This window comes from Heloderma suspectum, chromosome 5 (genome assembly GCF_057233095.1).
Source record: "Heloderma suspectum isolate Gila_16-S chromosome 5, 16-S_ref, whole genome shotgun sequence".
Taxonomy (NCBI): domain Eukaryota; kingdom Metazoa; phylum Chordata; class Lepidosauria; order Squamata; family Helodermatidae; genus Heloderma; species Heloderma suspectum.
The window spans coordinates 203,563,873-203,582,666 of NC_139462.1; the positions used below are offsets into that span (position 1 = coordinate 203,563,873).

General features: G+C 44.7%; 1 protein-coding gene across 2 annotated transcripts in view; it reads left to right on the forward strand.

Annotated features, from left to right (window-relative positions):
* The first annotated feature begins 2,145 nt into the window (after positions 1–2,145).
* MYO3A (myosin IIIA) overlaps positions 2,146–18,794 on the forward strand; it is a 133,387-nt gene continuing 116,738 nt past the window's right edge. Inside the window, exons 1-2 of one of the 2 annotated variants that reach the window (XM_084860485.1) lie at positions 2,146–2,319; positions 10,639–10,773. In XM_084860485.1, the coding sequence (XP_084716611.1) occupies positions 2,152–2,319; positions 10,639–10,773 (303 nt within the window). In that variant the 5' untranslated portion in view covers positions 2,146–2,151. The remainder of the gene's footprint in view (positions 2,320–10,638; positions 10,774–18,794) is intronic. The other variant, XM_084860484.1, reaches the window with a different exon arrangement.

An 18,794-nucleotide genomic window follows, 5' to 3' on the forward strand; every position in this document is an offset into this window, starting at 1 on the left:
CTTAAGGAACTCAAGGCGGCATACACAATCTTCCTCCTCTCCCTTTTATCCTCACAACAACAACCCTGTGAGGTAGGTTGGGCTCAGAGTCTGTGACTGGCCCAAAGACACCCAGTGAGCTTCCATGGCTAAGTGAGAACTAGAACCCAGATCTCCACTACACTCTAACCACTACACAATACTAGTTATTTTTGACCAAATTATTTCTCCATAGCCTTTTTTAGAATGTTTTAACAGTAGGAACAATGAAGATCATATTCATTCATCTACAAATATGCCACCACACTTTCAGACTGAAACTTAAAATTCTGGTCTTGTATTGATGTCCGAAGGAGCACTCACAACTTGCACCCTAGGCGTGAGGTGAGATGAGAATACTTGGTATTGGTATTGTTGGTATTGCCCTTGTAGAACAACTTGTGGGCCTCCAGATGTTTAGGCCTACAACTCCCATCAGCCCTAGCCAGCATAGCCAGTGGTGAGGGATCCTGGGAGTTGTAGTCCAAAACGTCTGGAGGACCACAAGATCCCATCCATGTTGTAGAAGCTTCGCTAGCTTAAAACAGGGGGTAGGGGATGAAGTATTGGCTAGGATGTATCCCATCACCCTGACCAGGGAGACGTTTATAAATTAGATATATTCCAGGCCTTAATTCATGGTTTGAAATAAGGTAGAAATAAGTAGGGATGTGAAGTACTTTCATACCATGCTCCTAAAGTCATTTTCCTGCAAGTAAGTCAATTGACCAGGCACCTCTGTTAGAGAAGGGAGGCAGGGACGATTGTCAATTCTTTGGTCAGTCAGAAGATGGAACTCCTCTGGGATACATGTGGCCTCTTGGAAGACTAAGGGCACAACCCTATGCATGTTTAGACAGAGAAAAGGCCTGCAACTCCCACATGCCTGGGAGTTGTAGGCCTTTCCTCTGTCTAAACATGCACAGGGTTATGCCCTAAATATATTTTATGAAGAGGAAGTTGTCTGGGGCTGCCATGTTCAATCCAGAGAGTACATGCCTCTAAAAAGCTTTGCAGTAGCAAAATACATGGCAGCTAGTTTTTTCACTGGCCTCCTCCTTCCCTGGCCCCATCACCCTTCCTTCTCTCCTGACTGGCTGCTGAAGGGGGCAGGAGGAGATGATGGGTGAAGAAACTGGAATTTGGAATGGAGTAGGAAATCAACACTACTGCAGCATCTTTTGCAGCTGGGAAACAGTTGGGAGACACCCTCAAACTTTCAGGGTGCAAGTGGACAGTCTTAAGGGCCCTTCCATACATTATATGGTGGCCAACCTGGGTTTGCTAAAGAGCAGGGGTAGAGGACCTGGTGCACTCCAGCATTTTTGGACTACAACTTCCATAGTCCCTGATCATTGGCCATGCTGGCTGGGGCTTCTGGAAGGCTGCCTAACCCTGCACAGGAGTATACAGTTGATAGGGAGCTGCAGCCAGTCCTTAGGTGTACACATAAACAAACCAGATTCATGAACCAGCCCTGAGTCACTCCTTGTTTTCTCCAAATGCAGGATTGCTTGCCTTCTTCCCTAGATCTTTCAGGTTTCACAGCATTGCTTTTCTTGGGCCTAAAACATCTCAAATGAAAAGTATACTTCCCTGTATCTGGTTATATTGTTTATAATTTACTCATTCAGCACCATTGCAATGCATGGCATTTTACTTATTTTACTTACACAAAAAATAAACAGGTCCCTGCCCTCAAGGAGCTTCCTTGCCATGTAAAATTAGACTGTGAGGAAGAAAACAGGGTGGAGAAGGAGAGGAGGAGAGGGAGCAAACTCTCCGTGTGTGTGTGTGTGTGTGTGTGTGTGTGAGAGAGAGAGAGAGAGAGAGAGAGAGAGAGTCTAATCTCTTAAGACAGCCTTTTCCAGCTAGATGCCTTCTAGATCTAGCCTTCCCATCATCCCCAGCCACATCTGGAAGGCAAACACAACTGAAGGGCACCGGGTTGGGGAAGGCTGTCTTAACCCTTTTTTTTTTTTTAATCCTTGCTATGTTCAGTTTTCTTGCTATTGGCATATAAACACTGTAAGGTGAGTGTTCACTTTCATCGGTGATCAGGATGCGTGTTTGTTAATAATGGTGTTTTCAATGCAGAAATTTTGATTTTATTTACAGGATTCAGTATTTGAGATGCTGCCCTTAACTGGAAAAGCAATAATATTTGATAATTTTCCTGATCCATTGGATACCTGGGAAATAACTGAGACGATCGGCAAAGGAACATACGGCAAAGTTTTTAAGGTCTTCAACAAGAAAAATGGGAGCAAAGCAGCAGTCAAAATCTTGGATCCAGTTCACGTAAGCTACTTTTAAAGTTAATAGCTATGGGTTTTATGAACTTTTCACGATAATGTTATTATGAACAAGCCCCAGAGTGAAACACACAAGAGAGGTTATTTTCAAGTAAAAGGCAGTATTATAAGACATGTGCCATTGGGTATGTTTGTTGTTTTTTGATGCTGAAGTGGTTGCACTGATCCTTCCACATACCAACATTATTCCAGAGAAGTTGTTGGTAGGTATTGACACCAACTTTGAATGTACTGGTTGTTCTGATGAGGCAAGATCATGCGCATGGCTGGCAAAAAGGGTTGGCATCACTGGGTACTTGCTAAGGCCTGCACCCCAGCTCGGGGGGGAGGGGCTGCCAACCCCTGGAGCTCCCTGGTCCTGCTTTTCCTAATCCTTGCTGTCAGTCACTGCCTGTTTTCCTGTTTCCTTTAAGCACATGAGCACTGGTTGTGGGACAGGCTCCAACCAGCTTGCCCTCTCCCTCTGGCAGCTGTGCCAGTTGAGCTCAAAGAGAGAGGGCAAGTGAATGGGCATTGGCAACAGCAGTGAGGAAGAGTTGGGGCTCAGGTGAGGACATCTTTCAAAGCTTCCCCCCCAATAAACGTGGAACCAGCACTGATCATGTGGAGTCAGTAAGTATTACATTGAACTGTTTTGTCATGGTTTGCATAATCAACATCTGATCGGCATGATGGTAGGTTGTTGCGTGACATGCGAACTTAGACACTTTGGGTTGTTTGTGGGTTAAACAACCCAAAGTTTACCTGGGATAAGTTCTTAGGTTAACTTCGGGTTGTTTAACCCACAAATAACACAAAGTGTCTGGGTTCACACATCATGCAACAACCTATGGTTGGGCTGATCAGAAGTTGATTATGCAAAGCAGAAGTGTCTCGTGCGTGGCACACAACCCAGTAAATTGTGGATTAATTAACCCATGATTTGCCCTTGTTACATGCGAAGGAGCCCATTATCTTCATGCTAAATGTCCAATTCAGGGAGATCCCACTGTGGCATCCACAGATGAGTGTGTGTGTGTGTGTGCGTGTCATATGGATGTTAATGGAAGACTATTCCAGCTTTCCCCAACCTGGTGCCTTCCAGATGTTTTGGATGTTGACTGCCATTAGCCCCAGTGACCATGGCCAATGGCTATGAAAGCTGGGGGTTGTAGTCCAAAACATTTGGAGGGTATCAGATTGGAGAAGCCTGGACTACTCGAATGCATTGTACATGAGGATGAATTTGATGACTGTTTGGAAGTTTCGTTTGGCACAGGGTTGGGCAATGCTGGTTGGAATCTGTCAAGGCCTTAAAGAGATAGCCTCAATATACATTAGAGTAGCCTTCCCCAACCTGGTGCCCTCTGGATCTATTGGACTACAACTCATAGTAGTCCAACACATCTGGAGAGTACCAGGTCGGGGAAGGCTTTTTAGAGACTGTCTCTTCTTTTGTGTTAGAGTGTATGCTTTGCATGCAGAACATCCCAAGTTCAATGCCCACCATCTTCAAGTTGGGCTAGGAAAGACATCTGTCTTGAAACCCTGGAGAGCCTCTTACAGGCAAGGCAATCAATACCGAGCTAGGTGGAGTAGTGGTGTAAGGCAGCTCCCTATGATCTCTCAGATGAAGGTGGTCATCCTGCAGTGCCGTTTATGTGCCAGGTTTGGGCACCCATGTACATACAGTCAATAAGTCCTCAGTGACTGAAGGGGCTGTGGCTTGGTGATAGAGCCCCTGCTTGGCATGTAGAAGGTCCCAGGTTCAATCCCTGGCATCTCCGGGTAGGGCTAGTAAAGAATCCTGCCTGAAACCCTGAAGAGCTGCTGCCAGTCAGTGTCAACAATACTGGGCTAGATGGACCAACGGTCTGACTCAGTATAAGGCAGCTTCCTACGTTCTTATATCTCACAACTGTGGGACACTCTCTTAATAGGAGACTCTCCAAGGCTGGAACTTCATCAGTCGGCTTCTGGTGGCTGAGGTTAAGCTGATGGTTTATGTTTTTATCTATTGGATAGTATTCCTTGAGAAGAGCTGTGCAGCATCAAACCAAAAGCCTATCAAGTCCAGCTTTGCGATGCATTGTTGCCTGCTTGATTTTGTTTTTTATCCCTCCCAACACTCGAGCCTTATTATGGTTTCCATCAACAGCAAGCTGGTGCCTTTGCACCTCTTCCTTTCTCAAAGGAGCTGGCAGGATTCACTCCTCCTTAGCCCCACCTTAGATTAGAATGCACTTGAGATTATTGAACATCTCTGTCACCATCCCAGCAGTCGCCTAAAAGCAAACAGGTAGAGGCTGCTGGCAGGGTGGTCAACAGTACCTCAAGCCCGTTTTCTCCTTGTCCTTGCCTTGACCATCCCTCCACCTGTGCCTCTTCTGTAGCATTAGGAACATAGGAAGTTGCTTTACACTGAGTCATATTATATTGGGCTAGATGGACCGTTAGTCCATCTAGCCCAATATTGTTGATACTGACTGGCAGCGGCTCTCCAGGATTTCAGGCAGGGTTTCTTCCAGCCCTACATGGAGATGCCGGGGATTGAACCTGTGACCTTCTGCATGCAAAACAGGTGCTCTGCCACTGAGCTACAGCCCTTCCCTAACGGGGCTGTGTGCCTCCTCTCTGCCTATTTGCCCCTTATCCAGTTAGGCGACCTCCGTCCTAACTTGTCCCTGACGAGCTACCTACATGGTCTCCATCGGAAGGTCTCCTGGTCCTGGGGCTTTAGGAGTGACTCCAGAAATACTAGTTTGGGGGACTGAATTTATTTATTTCATTTCATTTCTATACTGCCCAGTAGCCAGAGCTCTCTGGGTGGTTCACACTGAAGGGGTGGCAAAGATCTTTATAAGGGAAGAGTGATTTAAACCATGCCATATAGGACTTTAATAGACTGTGACTGAAGCTACAGGAGCACCCACTACACCAGAGGTGGGGAACCTCAGGCCTGGGGGCCAAATCCAGCCCTCCTAGGGTCCCACGTCCCTTTCCCCTGGCCCCACCAGTTTCCCCCCAACCACTGTTTGGTGGTTTCCTGGCTTTTGTGCATTTTTCCCCCATTCTAAAAGGTTGAAATGCCTCTCCTAAGGCTTCGTTACTGGCAGAGAGAGCTTTAAACTACCACATGCTAGTATTTTCTAATATTTTGGCTCCACCCCCTTTGCCGTTAGCTCCATCCATCACTGGAATGCAGCCCCCGAGAGTTTCTCCGTAGTTGAATTTGGCCCTCAGGCTGAAAGGTTTCCCCACCCCTGCACTACACCTCGGAGTCATTTGTGTGAGGCTTGCTTAGTTTCAGAGATGTAGCAATGCCAACCACTGTCTCCTGGCCTCAGCTGAGTGTGGACTGTATCCAGAGTTCATTCATGAACACCCATTCTCCACTGCAGCACATTCTGCCTTTCAAAAGACTGATGGTGCTGAAGGGCAGCATCTGGCTCTGCATTTTTTGATTGATGCACAGTATATGGGTATACCCAAACATATTGATCCCTGTGATCCCGGTGCTTCTTTTTAAACATACTGATCCCTGTGCTTCTTTTTAAAAATATATTTTTAAACAAAGATCTTTCTTTGTCTGGAGCTCCCCATGGTATTGTGCTCTCTCTGTTCTTACTTCTGCAACTGCTGAAATGGCACTTGGATGTTACAAATTAGTATTTGGGGAGGATTGTCCCACAGATTCAAGATAGTAGGCTCTGGTTGTAATCCTAAATACATTTATTGGGCTGCGGTGGCTTAGTGGTTAAGACGCTGAACGGCAGACCGGAAGGTCGGCAGGACAGCAGTTCGAGACCTGAGTGCCACATGACAGAGTGAGCTCCCGTCTTCAGCCAGCTCCTGCCAACCTAGCAGCTCGAAAGCAAGAAATTGCAAGTAGATAAATAGGTGCTGCTTCGGTGGGAAAGGTAACAGCGTTCCGTGCACCTCGGTGTTCAGTCATGCCGGCCACATGACCACGGAAGCGTCTTCGGACAGCACTGGCTCTTCAGCTTAGAAATGGAGATGAGCACCACAGCCTAGAGTCGGACACGACTGGCTGGGGACACCTTTACCTTTTTTTTTATTGATCACTATGACATTTATTTGAAGCTCTGCTTTTCAAAGGCATTTTGACTTCACTGTGGTTGCAGATGGGAGTAGGATTACTTCCTCTTTTCGCCTCTTGAAGTGGCTGACTTTTAACAAACTTTGGGTCATGGTGTCCTTGCTTTATAACGGTGACATAGCTTGGAATATACAGAAGCTGCTGGCAGTCTCATCAAAGGCCCCTTTTGGGATAGAAAACTTATTTTACAAATCGACGCTCCATAAAATTAAAATATGGCAACTTTTATTTAGAATGGCTTCATCCTATTTCCAAAGAACTAGTCCATTTCCCCATCCATTCGTGTTTCTTATCAAATGTGTTGGTGATTCACATAACCTGAGATTATAATCTTAATTAAATTAATTTAAATGCATCAAAACATCTTTGCTGTCTCTCTGTATAGAAAGAGCTCTTTCCTATTACCCACCCACCCACCCACCCACCCACACTCTTGCTTCATCTGAAGTGCCTTGTGATCTTTGTTCATCTGAAGAATTCAAATATTTTCTGCTACTCTTCAATAGGAAAAAGGGAGGCCTTTTGTTCTTAATCAATAAAAGCAAAAGTCCCAGACTAGCAGGTCAAATTACACTTTTGTCATGGAGTCCTACTTGCACAGGATTTTTCCATTCTTTTCTGTGAGAAGGAAATTCTCAGGGTGTGGAATGCTGAGAAGTGCTTGTTTGTGCACTGAGCATTCACCTCTCATGGAAGAAGATGAGAAGGAGAAGCTCTGTAGTTAATGATTCAGGGAGAGGACCAGTCATGGAAAGGTGTTACGAGGCTTCCACAGCACCAGGACACAGTTCCCCAGAAAGGTTCAGGGGATCAGTTCCCCGGTATCCAGAAGAAGTTGCATTGCTGTCTTTGGACTCCAGCTACGAGGACACTAGCCGCTCCCACATCATTGTAGCTTGAGGCTGCTAAAACAGGCCAGGCCCCTTTAAGAGACAAAGCTTCAGCCAATATGAAGGCAGGGCTAACTAGCCTGAAGGAAGTCAAACTCTTATTTAAGGTTTAGCCTTGATGTGCTCCTTGTTGGAACAACTTACAGACAACCCTGTGTGGCTTCTAGCCCAACTTGGAGCTCTCTGTGGTGCTGACCTATTCCTGTGTAGCTTCCCTGTGAAACCTGGCCTACTCAGACCTCTGTTAAAGTTCTGACCCCTAGTACAACCCTGCAATCCAAGCTACAGCAATGCCCAGCAACCTGAAGCCGTCGCTACAACTGAGGCAGTGCAGGGCATTGACAGGACCCATGGCATGAAATGGTACAATGAGCAAACATTGGCTCTAGACCAAGGCCTACACACAAAAGGAAGAAACATATATATGCAGAAATAATACAGAAAGAGAAAATGTCCTTTGCAGCAAAGAGGGGCAAAGTAATGTTCAGCACCAAGGCTATAACAGAAACCTTTGTGAAGCAGGGAACAGCTTCTAACTGTACAGCTTGGCCATTTAGTGCATAACCAGAAAAGCTGGTACTGCCACATGAGGCAGCTACTCCTTTTCTCAGGACATCTCTGCATGAAAGCCTAGAAGCTGACTAGTCAAACTGCACATTTCACACTGGTCCAACAGTTGTCCTTGTCAGCTGTGTGGATGGAGAGGGGACAGGACCCCCCGTGGGCTATGGCTATAAAATGAGTAGATGAAAAGGATCAAAACCCTGCATGAGTCCATCTGTAATTTCTTGATGTTCATACTTTGTTGCATGTATAAGAACATAAGAAGAGCCATGCTGGATCAGACCAAGGGTCCATCCAGTCCAGCATTCTCTTCACACAGTGGCCAACCAGCTGTTGACCAGGAACCCACAAGCAGGGCATGAGCACAATAGCACGCTCCCACCCATGTTCCCCAGCAACTGGTGTACATAGGTTCCCTGCCTCTGGTACTGGAGGTAGCACATAGCCATCAAGACTATTAGCCATTGATAGCCTTGTATTCCACATGTTTGTGGAATTGGCATAGACGCATAATGTCCCTTGGGACCGAATTCAAAACATGAAAGCTTCAGCTCTCTGTCTAGCCTTAAGCATCGTGAACAGTACCACATCCCCACCCTATAGCATGTTTCATATTTGCTACTAGCTCCCCTGCCCCCCTTCCTCCAGGCCGTGCCATAAAACCCTACTGTTCTTGAAACCCCAAGAAAGGTGGTCCAGCTTGACTATAGCTTCTGCTTTAGTGACCATGAATGTGATGCCCCTGCTAGTGGGAGTTGGTCTGGTTACATAAATTATACTGCTTCCTTCTATTTAAACTGAAGGAATCATGAGTGGCTGCAGAGGGAGCCATTGTAATAAACAAAAAAAGGCACTTGAACATTTCCCATCTTTCTTCAGGGAACGCTAGGCTGGAGACACTTGAGAAATGAAAAGACTAACCCAAAATCAAATCATTAGCATCAGCTTACCTTGTCACTGATGGAGCACTAACTGATTCGATTATGTGTTTGCTTTTTGTAAACACGCTTTGATTTTTGGTTTGTTTGTTAAAAAAAAAAACAGCAGTTGAAGATGTGTGAAATTAAAAGAGGAATTTCTTAGTAAAACTAAGACTATGTGGCTGGGGAAAAATCAGGACCCCCTCTTTTGTAGCTGATTCAAAGATCAGCTTTCATTATGGAATAACAGGTTTAAAGCTGTTGATGACCAACTTTTGTTGTAAGTTGCCTTGAGTCTCTCTTGAGAAAGGTGTCTAAGAAATCTAATAAATAATAATAATTAAAGGCAAAGTACAATTATTCCAATTGTTTTATAGGCTGGAACACCTGCAAAACAGTGCCAGTGGAAAGGAACAACTGTGTGTGCCCTGCGCATGCCCGTTGTTTACATCATTACCCATGTTGCAGTGTGGGTTGGCATACCATGCCAATCTGGTGCACAGCAGGGGTAGCTTCATACCTGTCTTCCAACCCCTACGGCACATCATGGGTTGTAGGCTGGGTACAAAGACACCCCCACCGCATGCTGGGTTTGCATGACACACCAAACCCACACTGCAGCGTGGGTAATTATATAAACAACAGGTATACATGCGGCACACACAAGGGTGTGGGGAGAAGTCATGATGGGTTTTTTTCCCCCTGTGATCATCTGAACCCAGGTTCCTACTTCTTAAACTCTTCCCACCAGCAAGCCTTTTCTTGGGTCCCTTAAAAAAAATTAATGAGGTCGCAACCCTATCGATTGCGCCCTTGATGATCGAAGCCCCAGAATTTGGAGGCTTATGATCATCCAATGCAGGATGGGAGGAGCAGCGGAAGCGATCTTCGCCTTTCCATTCTCCCATCCTGCATTTTATGCCAGTTGGGCTTTTTTGTCTATCCAGCAACAGTGCCTCACAGGGGGAGGAATTGCCTGGAAGAGGCTCAGGATAGCTCGTATCCTTGCCTCTCCAGTCTCCTCCTCACCCACTGGAACGCCTCCTTTCCCCCTCTCTGAGGTTAATGTTCCAACCTTGGAGACCAGCCAGCATGGTTCTTTCCATACTGGCTGCAGGGGGGAGGGGAGGGCGGATATCCAACTCCCCCTTCCAAGGTCAGGGTGGGGAATCCCCACTATCCTATGGCCCCTCAGACAATGTCTAGAGGACATAGCATTGCTCCCTTATTAAATTTATATTCTGCCTCTCTCTCCCCTTCAAACAGTGGCAGCTAGTGACAATGAAGTACAAGATAAAATACAAAATTATAATTAAAACATAAAAATATCAATTAAAACATATCCATAAAGAAGAAATAAACAGTACCCAGCAGTTACAACCTACTTCAGCAAACAAGTCAGCTTAAAAGCCAAAAGCCTGTCTGAATAAAAATGTCTTTGCCTTCCTGCAGAAGGACAAGAAAGATGGAGTTTGTGTGGCCTCCCTTAGCAGGGAGTTCCAGGGTCTGGGAGTAACCACCGAGAAGGCCCTTTCTCACGTTCCCACAAAATGAGCCTCTGATGGTGGTGGGACAGAGACAAAGGCCTTTTCTAAGTCTTGCCTTATTTTTTGAGAAGACTGCAAACACTACTTTGTTTTCAGATCCTGTTCTGTGCAAATCATTTTGACTGAACATCCGTTCTAGTGCTATAAATCTTCTCTGTTTTACTTTTGCCATATCTTTAGATGTGGTCAATAAGCATATAGTCACAGAGGGAAGAAGGAGGCCTATTTTTATAGGCAATTTATTTTTACCTTGCTATTTTGTTTTCTTTCAATATGTGACACCAGGATATTGACGAGGAAATTGAAGCTGAATACAACATTTTGAAAGCTCTCTCTGATCATCCAAACGTAGTCAAGTTCTATGGACTATACTACAAAAAGGATGTGAAGGATGGGGATCAACTCTGGCTGGTTCTGGAAGTAAGTATACTTCTTATGGTTTGGGTTCTGCTCCTTTTTACTTTGTAAGAGACTGCCTGCTCTCCATAACTCAGTATGTCTATAATCACCTGAGGGAGCATTCATTATGAAAGAGTTTGAATGTCACAGGCTGCAGTCTTAAACACACCTACTAGAGAGTAAGTTAGGGCTGGGCAAATTGTGGCCCTCCAGATGTTTTGGCCTACAACTCCCATCGTCCCTCAGCATTGGCTATGCTGGCTAGAGCTGATGGGATTTAGAGACCTAAACATCTGGAGGGCGACAAGTTGCCCACCCCTATAAGTCCACATGTTTGGGATTGCGTTGACAGTCTCATGTAAATATATTTCCTGTATCTACTTCCCAGCTACGTATATGCTAAAGTTCAAATTGGTGGCAATTTTCCAGAAGTTATTTGATGGCCAGTTTCACACAATTGTGGATACCCATCGGGATGTGAGCTGAAGTGATCCAAGTCACCATTTTTTCTAGGACAGCTATCCTCTGAGTTTTTGCCATCGACCGAACAATAACCCAAATAATTGCTACTCACAACTCCAGGTGCTATGATATAATTTGTGAAAGGTCCTTGAAACTAGTTCTACTTTGGCCAGACAATTAGTAGTCAGGTACAAGTAGGAGGTAATTTTAGCTGTATACTTTAGAAATGAAACAGGGAAAGGAGGGGCACCAATCCAAGAAACAAAGACTCAAAAAGAATTATACGATTTGTTGAGGTCTAATGCATGTTGAGAGGCACCTGAAACTACTTCCTAGGAGGAACTGCTTGTGACAGTTTTCTTCCTGAAATTCCACCCTTTGTGGGGGTTTAAATAATAATAATAATAATAAGAAGAAGAAGAAGAAGAAGAAGAAGAAGAAGAAGAAGAAGAAGAAGAAGAAGAAGAAGTCTCCATCGGAGGGGTATGTGGAATTTTGGGAAGAAAACAGGTAGAAAAAAGGTTTAATCCCCCTCTCACAGTGCACACTGGTCCCAATCTGAATTGGGGCTGTGTGCAGTAATACTAAAGAAAACAATCAATCAATTAACATAATGTGGAGTTTGACCCATACAGTTCCCTGTGGAAGTGTCTTATAAGTTACTTTACCAAACAGAGTAACTGTGTGAGCAGCTCATTCTAGGAAATAGTTTGTTGACCTCAAGTCTTCGACTTGAAATGCTTTGGGCTTCAACAAATGGTTCTGTTTCCTTGTACCTTTTGGAGGTTTTGATGACCCCTTCTGCTGTTGGTTGTGTTCTTTAGCCTCAAAAAGTTGGCTTTGCCCTATGCACTGGAACCCCAGTAGATGGTGGAGTTCCACCTAGATCCCAAGATGCAATGAATGTAACTCCCTTTCTGGACCCCTGCATTACAATGAGAAGCAGTCCGCCAAGCACCAGCCCTCCTGCATGCCAGCTGACCATTGGCGGCATACTGGGCTAACTGGGCTGAACGTATAAAGCTGCCTTTAATTGAGTCAAACCATCAGTCACAGTACTGCCTCCTCTGACAAGCAGTAGTTCTGTAAGATCTTAGGCAGAGGTTTCCTCCAGCCCTGCTACTGACATCCCTTTAACTGGAGATTCCCGGGAATCGAACCCCTCCCCTGAGAAAGACAAATGGAGAGAGAATGGAAGTTGGACATTCGTCCCCCAAGTTAGTCCCTTCTGTCTTTTCTACCCTCCCTAATCTGTATGCATCTTGGCATGTTGCAACTTATGCTTGAAAACAGTTTCCCTCTATCATCCATTAGGTGATCAAGAGTGAGTACATTAACTTGCACAGCTTTCCTCACTACATTAATATTGGGGGACAAGTGGGACTTGCAGAAAAATGTTGCAGTGTGGAGTGCTTCCATTTAAGCTGCCAGCCAGCCAGTCAGCCATGCCCTTTTCCAGGATACTCCATGACATGCCCCCTCCCCTGTTAGTTTTCCATTGCCCCCTCCCAAACAATCAGTCAGCATTTTGTGGTCACTGAGCATGTTCAGTTCTCATTGGGCTGTTGGGGGGATCCCCTCCCCCCCTTAGGCTTCTTTTTCTGTGTGTGTGAGTGTGTGTGTGTGTGCATGCATACTTCTGCAAACTTTGGGGTTTCCCCCCAAATCTGCTGATGCCTCCATCTTGTGGTTGGGTGGTACCATTTTGGCTACATAAGGAATGGCACTCACGGCCCAAACACTGGAAATGGAAGGAATGATATATGATTACTCATCTTTGTAGTTCAGCAGGACTGCCCTGAAAGTGTTGTTTGTGTTCTGAATTCTGCCTTGCAGCAGCCCTTGAAGTTATTTAATAATGCTAACCACACATTGCTAATCCCAAAGAATAATTATCATGGAGGATTACTGTGATCCAGTTGGCAGCACTGTTTGCTAATTTAAAGCCTGCCTGAAGTGATACTAAGTTATATTATTTGGCTTTGATCTTTTAAAAGTTAACATCAGGCGCTCCCATTTCGTTCACATTTAATTCCACAGGAGCAGTATATAAATATTTAAATTTAACTGTAGGTTCCTCAGTAGGTTTGGTCTTTATCAGTTGTGAGCTTTGTTTTATCAAATAAATGAATCAAATGTTCTGTGAGGAATTAACAATAGGCTACAGGGATGTTTGAATACTATTTGGTATGCAGAGGCATCTGAGCATCTGCATAGCCAAAATTGTACTTCAGATCTCACAAGCCTGCCCAGAGTCCCCAGAGTCCTTTCCTGCAGCGTTCTAGACCTCGTGGTTGTGGAGGAAAAATGATACAGGTTATCATGTAATGATTCATATTAAATGACTATCCTCTCTGGATAAATTGGGGTGCTTTATTTGGGAGCGCAGGGTCCCTGCGTGTGTGATGGTGTTTTTCTGCTGGGTGCTGTGGCTCCCTACACAGTGGGCCTGTTCACACAATCACCATGGGTTAAATAAACCACGGTGGCTTATTTAAGCTGCGGCATGTGCCAGGCGCCATTTGCCTAATCTCTTGCCCGGGCATGGCTTGTTGTGTCATCTGAACCCATCAACAGCCCATGGGTTATTTGAGAGTTGTTTCCCCTCAACAAGCCATGCCACCCGGGTTTGGATGACACGACAAGCCGCAGCAGGGTGGGTGATTAGGCAAATGGTGCTTGGCCCATGCCACAGCTTAAACAAGCTGCCATGGCTTGCTTAACCCACGGTGATCATGAGAACCAGGGCAGTATGTTGCAGTTTAGGAGCGGGCAGCCATGCCCTTGCCCCAGTGACCTCAGGGGGAATACGTTGGAAGCTCTGTGCTGACAGTGTGTGTGGCCATAGCGGGTGGCTGGAGCCAGCAATGGGCAGGGCCAGAGCTATCCGTCTCTGCCTCTCTTTTTCTCTTGAAGCTCATCACTGCCCTCTCTTAAGAATCTCAAGGTTGGTGACAATCTTCAGAGAGAAACCTTATGAGGTAGTGATGAACTGATGATCATCACCACCCCGCTCTCTCTCACATACACACACCACACCACACTTCATTCATTCGCTACAATCCATCCATGCTCTCAACACACAGATAAACATATACAGGCACATAGAGGACACTTTGGAAAGCCCAGATCTGGCTGGTTCTGTGTTTCCAAAGCCTCTTCTCTCCTTGCTTGGGCAGAGAGTGTGTGCCCAGTTAGGGAAGACTCTACTGGAAATTAAACACTTTGGTACATATAAACCGACCAGGCATGAATAGTGCTATTCAGAACGGAAATCCCCGATTCATATGCCTCCCAGAGAGCATGGTGGATTATTCTGGACTGTTTCCATGCTGCTTCAACCTTATTTGAGGTGATATGCAAACAGTCCAATTCCATGAGTACCAAAACTATTGACCTGCTTAAAGAATTGGACACTCCCTCATAGGAAGTGAGTGTGTGCACTTACTGGGAGGCGCCATAACTCAGAGCTAGGGGTGGAGTTCATGCTTGGATGCAGAAGATCCACATTCAACCCCTGACGTCTCCAGCTAAAAAAAATCGGGGAGCAGATTAGGAGGAAGACCTCTGTCTCAGACCCTGGACATCTGCAGCCAGTTAGGTCAGGCAGTACTGAGCTGGATGGACAAAGAGTCTGGAGTGGTATAAATCAGCTTCCTATGATTCTATGACTCAGACAAAGGCAAAGCTTTGAAAGAAAGAAAGAAAGAAAGAAAGAAAGAAAGAAAGAAAGAAAGAAAGAAAGAAAGGCATCTACGTACGTTAAGCCTGTGTAATTTTTCAGATGTCTTAGGGAAATCTAAAAATCCTCAGAGGAGTCAAACTAGACACAGACATGTGTGTGTGTGTGTTTACAAGGATCGAAAGTCATTTGAAAGGGACATTGCTTTTTAGGCTGGCCATGCATTTATTCTGTGCCCGTGTCACCTGTGATCAAATAGGTTTTTGAAACAATAGAAAACCCAGGAACGTAGGAAGCTTATACCAAGTCAGACCATTGGTCTATCTAGGTCAGTATTGTCTATGCCAGGGGTGGGGGATGCATGGTCTTCTAGGTGTTGTTGCACTGCAGTTCCCATCAGCTCTAGCCAGCACTGACAGTGATGAAGGATTATGGGAGTTCTGGTCCAATAACATCCAGAGGGCCACCTGTTTCCCATCCATGGTCAACGCTGACTGGCAGAAGCTTTCCAGTCTCTTGACAGGAGTCTTTCCCAGCCCTACTTGGAGAAGCTGGGCAGAACTGAACCTGGGACCTTCCGCATGCAAAGCATGTACTTTACCACTGAGCTGTGGCCCTTCCCCTAAACAGAGAACCCGCAGAATCCAGTATTCCAAGTGGTCTCCCATCCAAGTACTAACATAGCCTGACACTGCATAACTTCCAAGATCAGATGGGATCAGGTGAACATATCATTCCAGTACTTTTCCAGCTGCACCGGCTGCCAGTCCATGTCTGGGCCTGATTCAAAGTGCTGATACTAACATTCAAAGCCCTAAATGGCTTGGGGCCAGGTTATCTGAAGGATCGCCTCCTCCCATATATACCTGCCAGGACCCTAAGATTATCTTCAGCGGTCCTTCTCTGGGTACCCCTGCCTAAGCAAGTGAATTGGGTGGCTACCAGGAAGAGGGCCTTTTCTGCTGTGGCACTCTGGTTGTGAGCTCCCTAGGGAGGTTTGCCTGGCACCGACGTTGTATTCTTTCTGGCACCAGATGAAATATTTTAAATATAAAATATATTTTATATTTATATAAAAATAAATATTTTTATTTTCCCAGGAATTTTAGCACTCTAGTCTTTTAGCTCTGTTGTTTTAATTTTGTTAACTGTATTTGAAATCTCTGCATTGCTACTGGGTTTTATTCTGGTTGTACTTTTTCTGTAGTTTTAAGCTTTTATATTTTATATAGTTTTTATGCTGTACTTGTTGTTCAATTTTTGTGAACCACCCAGAGATGGTTTGGCTATTGGGTGGTATAGAAACGTATGTATGTATAAATAAATACATGTATTTCCTTCCTTCCTTCCTTCCTTCCTTCCTTCCTTCCTTCCTTCCTTCCTTCTGGTGGCATGGTTGTGGGCATACTAAACCTGTTTGCCAAAGGCAAGAGAGGGATGAGTGTATACATCATGAGTAATGATACTTCTTCTAATCTGTCTTCAAGTTTCTGTTGGTGGTGGAACTTATCCATCTCCAGCCTTGGAGAAGTATCTATCTAAGAAGTATTCTGAATGCCTTTTTCCTGTATGTGCCAACAAATATGTCTGTAAAGAACAGTTGTGCATCCTGGAACTGTGGCTGTAGGAAGAACAATTTTCCTGAGCCCCTTATCATCTCTTTGGCACCAAGTTATACTGGCATTGGATCCAGATAGTTCTGGAACTGCTTTGCATTAAAAAAAAATCCAGTTAATAAGAACAAATAACGTTGCTGTAGAAACTTCTTTTCTTTCCCATGGGGGGGGGGGTATCGATGCAATGAATATGAACTTGAGCACACTCCGGGAGAGAGCGGAGGACAGGAAGGCCTGGCATGCTATGATCCATGGGGTCACGAAGAGTCGGACATGACTTAACGACTGAACAACAACTTCTCTAAAAGCTCACTTGCATTTTCATTACTTTATTTATTTATTTATTTCATTGCCCACGTAGACTCTGTTTCCTTGTGCATCTCCTTCCTTGTACTAATGTGTTCTGCTACCACCTGTGTGGAAACATAGCCAAATAACACCGTGGACAAAAGCAGGTTACTTGAAACCACTTTGCGAATGATGACAAAATGCTTGAGTATGGTACTATTATTCCTGCAAACTTCAGTAGTGCTGAAAATAGAGCCGTTTTCCTTTTGGCTATGTGCTCCAATTATACTACATAATATATTGTCTTTCAAAAGAAGCTGTGTGGGGGAAATAAGTCAATAAGAGACCTTTTTCCTACTCTTTAGACCAGGGTATTTTTCCATGCTGTCCTTATAATTGTTCCTTTCAGTCCAGCTCTACCTTCTTTGATCCATTACGGCTCTAAGTCAGCCTTGATTTAGCCATTTCTAATCGTCAGACCAGTAATGCCTCTTCTTTATTTCCCAATCACAGTAATTCTGCTCTTTAAAATCACATCCTTTCCCTCTCTGCAAGATCAAAGATTTGTGACTACAAGTAGGTTTTAGAACACCAAAGTCTGGTAAATAGACATAATTTTCTGGAGGGAAATTATATATTACAACCCCTTACTTGGGCAGACGGAAGGCATAAATTATTGCCTACCCCGGTGTACAGAATAAAGGATAGCTTTCTTAACATTTTGTTTTCATCATTATCTAGAAAAGCAAAAGCCAGATGGAAGTTTTGATTAGGAATTCTCAATAAATATAGATGAGGGTGCAGTAGCTGTTAGTATATTACCATTCAGTACAAGTTCGGAACTATTGCATACATGGATGTTACAGTGAGGCAGCCTTCCCCAGCCTGGAGCCCTTTATGCTCCCTGGGGAATGCTGGGAGTTGTAGTCCAACACATCAGGAGAGCAATTGGTTGGGGAAGACTGTAGTGAGGCATAAGTTGAGCACCATTTTTTAAAGTCTTCTTTGCTAGATGTTTTGAAAGGAGTGGACAAGCCTAATATGCATATTTTCCCTGTGTTCATAAATGCAAATTTTACTACTCCTGACTCATGCTGGCATAAAAGGACATGTTTTTTTAAAAAAACAGTCTTGATAAATGTACCACCTTTCATGTTGTAGTTCAGTCTAGAATCCCAGTCTAGAATCCCTTATACTTAAACTATGCAAGACACATAGTGAACTGTGGGGTGTGTGTTTTTTTAAATTGAGATGCTAAATATTGCTTCAAAATACTCCCTAGTGGAACAATGCAGAATGTCTAAGAGGAGTGAGCAACTTTTGATCCTCCAGATAAGGGGTAGGCAACCTTTTCGGGCACATTTGGCAATTTGCGAAACTGTCCTGGGCACCACCACAAAATGGGCACACTGGAGATGAAAGCGTCGGCCTGCAGCCACCTGTCATCTTCATTTCCTGAGAATGTCTCTGAGCCCCAAGTGTGGTTGAGAGGCCTTCATGGGAAAAGAAGATGGGAGCAGCTAGAGGCCCTCACTTTGCTTTGAAGCAATCCCAGCTGCCAGTTAGAAATTTTGTTATTAAAAAAAAAAATTGAAAAAGTAGAAGGGGGTAAAGCACCTCAACAGACACCAAGGAAGGTATCTGAGGGTGCACTGGTGCTCACGGGCACCATGTTGCTTACCCATGCTCCTGATGTTTTTGGCCTACAACTCCCATAATCCCTCACCATTGGCTATGCTGGTTAGGGCAGCTGGGGATTGTAGGCCACAAGGTGCCCACCCCTGAAGTATAGACATCCATACTGATGTATAGAGAGATATTCCCAGTGTAGTTTTATCCACAGTTGTTGCTTTTCTTTCCAGAAGAAAAGTTTGTATCCTGAAAGGCCACACATGCCTTGTTCAGACTTCATAATAAACAATAGTGTAGTGTTATGTGCACAAGCCTCAGGTTTGCGTGCTCCCTGTCCAATTCTGGCAGAGGTGTAAGAGGAG